The sequence below is a fragment of the Chelonoidis abingdonii genome, chromosome 4, assembly GCF_003597395.2.
Source record: "Chelonoidis abingdonii isolate Lonesome George chromosome 4, CheloAbing_2.0, whole genome shotgun sequence".
Taxonomy (NCBI): domain Eukaryota; kingdom Metazoa; phylum Chordata; order Testudines; family Testudinidae; genus Chelonoidis; species Chelonoidis abingdonii.
This window is the reverse complement of record NC_133772.1, coordinates 145351244-145353504: the sequence shown is the minus strand read 5'-3', so window position 1 is coordinate 145353504 and position 2261 is coordinate 145351244. Positions and strand designations below refer to the sequence as shown.

At 59.6% G+C, this 2261-nt stretch overlaps 1 protein-coding gene across 1 annotated transcript in view; it reads right to left on the bottom strand.

The window, feature by feature from the left end:
* LRR1 (leucine rich repeat protein 1) overlaps positions 1-1685 on the bottom strand; it is a 23119-nt gene extending 21434 nt beyond the window's left edge. The window contains exon 1 of the mRNA XM_032768745.2: positions 1193-1685. Coding sequence (XP_032624636.1) covers positions 1193-1261 — 69 coding nt within the window. The 5' untranslated portion in view covers positions 1262-1685. The remainder of the gene's footprint in view (positions 1-1192) is intronic.
* Positions 1686-2261: the final 576 nt, after the last annotated feature.

Here is a 2261-nt window from a genome sequence, read left to right as displayed (position 1 = left end):
CGCCCTTGGCCCGGCCCCGCAGGCCGCAGGTGGGCAGCAGCCGGCTCCGCACCTCCACCTCACACTGCAGCCTCATGCCGGCCCGCTCAGGCAGCCCGCGCGACCGCCCGGGGGTCCTGCTGCCGCTCGCCCTTCCCGCGCAGCCTGGTTCAGGTGCCCGCGCGCTGCCTGACTCCTCTGGGCCCTCCCTCCGCCGGGGCTTTGTCTGTGCGGCGCTTTGGCCACAACGGGACCCGAGCCTCGGTCTCCTCCCCAGCACGGGACCCCCCGAGCGAGAGCGGGGGCCGCCCGGCAGTGGGAGTTTGACAGGCAGGTGTGTAGTCACCCCGGCCACGTGAGGGCCCCTAGCAGCAGAGCGCGGGGTCCATTGGCCCCGCCTCCTCGTGGCTGCTCCTGCGCCGCCTTGCGGTGGAGGCCGGCATAGCCCACGGGCTGCCAAACCCCGGTTCTTTGGCCTGACGCCCCCGTGCCCTGTGTCCCAGCTGCAGCCCAGAGCTCCCGAGCTCAAGCGATCCGCCGGCCTCAGCCTCCCCGGGAGCTGGGATCACAGGCACAAGCCACGGGGCCCGGCTGGTTTTACTGCCTGGCAGCTCGAGCTTTAAACTCTGCTTGTGAGCTCTGTGCCTTGGGCAGACGGTGACAGCCTGGGACTGGGGAATGCTCCTGCTTCCCCCGCCCCCGTCTCATGTCGGGATGCAGGCACCGCTGTCCTCCCAGATAAGATCCTGGATGTTTCGGTGCTCCCATCCCCCGCCCAGGAGCCCAGGTGTCCGGGTACCTCTGCCTCTCATACAGAATCCTGGATGTGTAGGTGTCCGTCGCTCTGCAGAAGATCCCGGAGTGTGGATGCCCTGGTCCCCCACTACAAGATCCTGGGTGTGTGGGTGCCACTCTCCCCTCATAGAAGATCTCTGGTGGGTGGGTGGGTGCCCCTGTTCGCCCTTAGAGCATCCCTGGTGCACGGGGGCCTCCGTCCGCCCCAACTCAGGGTCCCCAGGGTGTGAGTGCTCCCATCCCCGGATACAGGCCAGGGCGGGATAAGTGGCTCTCGCTGTCGTGCCCCGGCGGTGCTACAGCAGCTGTTCACAGGGGCAGCAATTCCACTGTCAACCTGCAGCTTTAACCTGCTCCAGGGGTGACCTACTTCACCCCTCCTTTGGGAACCTGGGGACCCCGAACTTCCCAGAATCACCTTATTGACTCCAACCTTAGCACAGACACTGCTCAGCACGGCAGGGTGCAGCCCTGAATTCCGTCTCATCGCCTCAGCCTCCTACTGCACAGCAAGGATTACACGCGAGAGCCTTTGTGCCCCGCGTGTCCAGCCAGGTCCGTCCCAGCTCCAGCTTTCAACTCTGCGTGTGAGCTCCCCTCTCCCGGACAGACGGGAGCAGCACTAAGGGTCTGTAATCTAAACGCTGTTTGCATTCGACCCTTCAGATTGCAGATTATAACCCACGGACAGTTCTCTGAGTGCAGCCAAATCCTTCCCCAAACTAAACATTTAAGCAGAAGCTCCCTTGGAAAGATCAGGATTTTTGCCTTTAAAAACAAGGAAAATGTGCATTGTTCTGTTCTGTTCACAGCGAGAGACTGAAGAAGCTCCATTGATTTCATTGACTGGAGGTTAAGAGGCGATTTAATCACTGTTTTAAATACGTTTTACAAATTCCCAGAGGGGGAATATGTGATTTTAAAGGGTTTTTTAACAAGACCCCATTGGCTTGCAGTTGATGTCACAAAATCCCAACTGGAAATGACCATTTTTTAACCGTGAGGCTGATTATCTAGTGGAACAAGCTCCGCAAGGGAGGTGGTAAATTCCCCATCACTTGCAGTTTGTAAATCAACACTGCAGCTCTTGCTGCAAGATACCTGGTGTGTGGGTGTCCCTGTTCACGTTTCGGGATCCCTGGTACATGGTGCCTCCCTCCCACCAGTTCAGGATCCCCACAATGGGTGCTCCCATCCCCCCATACAGTCTCTGCGGGGAGGGGAGTGTATAAAAAGAGACCATGTGTCTCACACCAGGCTACGCTGCAGAAGCTATTCACAGGCACAATCCCCTACTGATCAGCACAGGAGTTTTGACCTGCTCTGTTTCTGACCTGGGCCGGTTCACCCCTCCTTAGGCAACCTGGGGACCCCAAGCTTCCCAGGGATCACCATATTGATGCTGAACTTAGTGCGGACACACCGATTAGCACAGCCCTACTGCAGCCCAGAACTCCTGAGCTCAAGCGATCCGCTGGCCTCAGCCT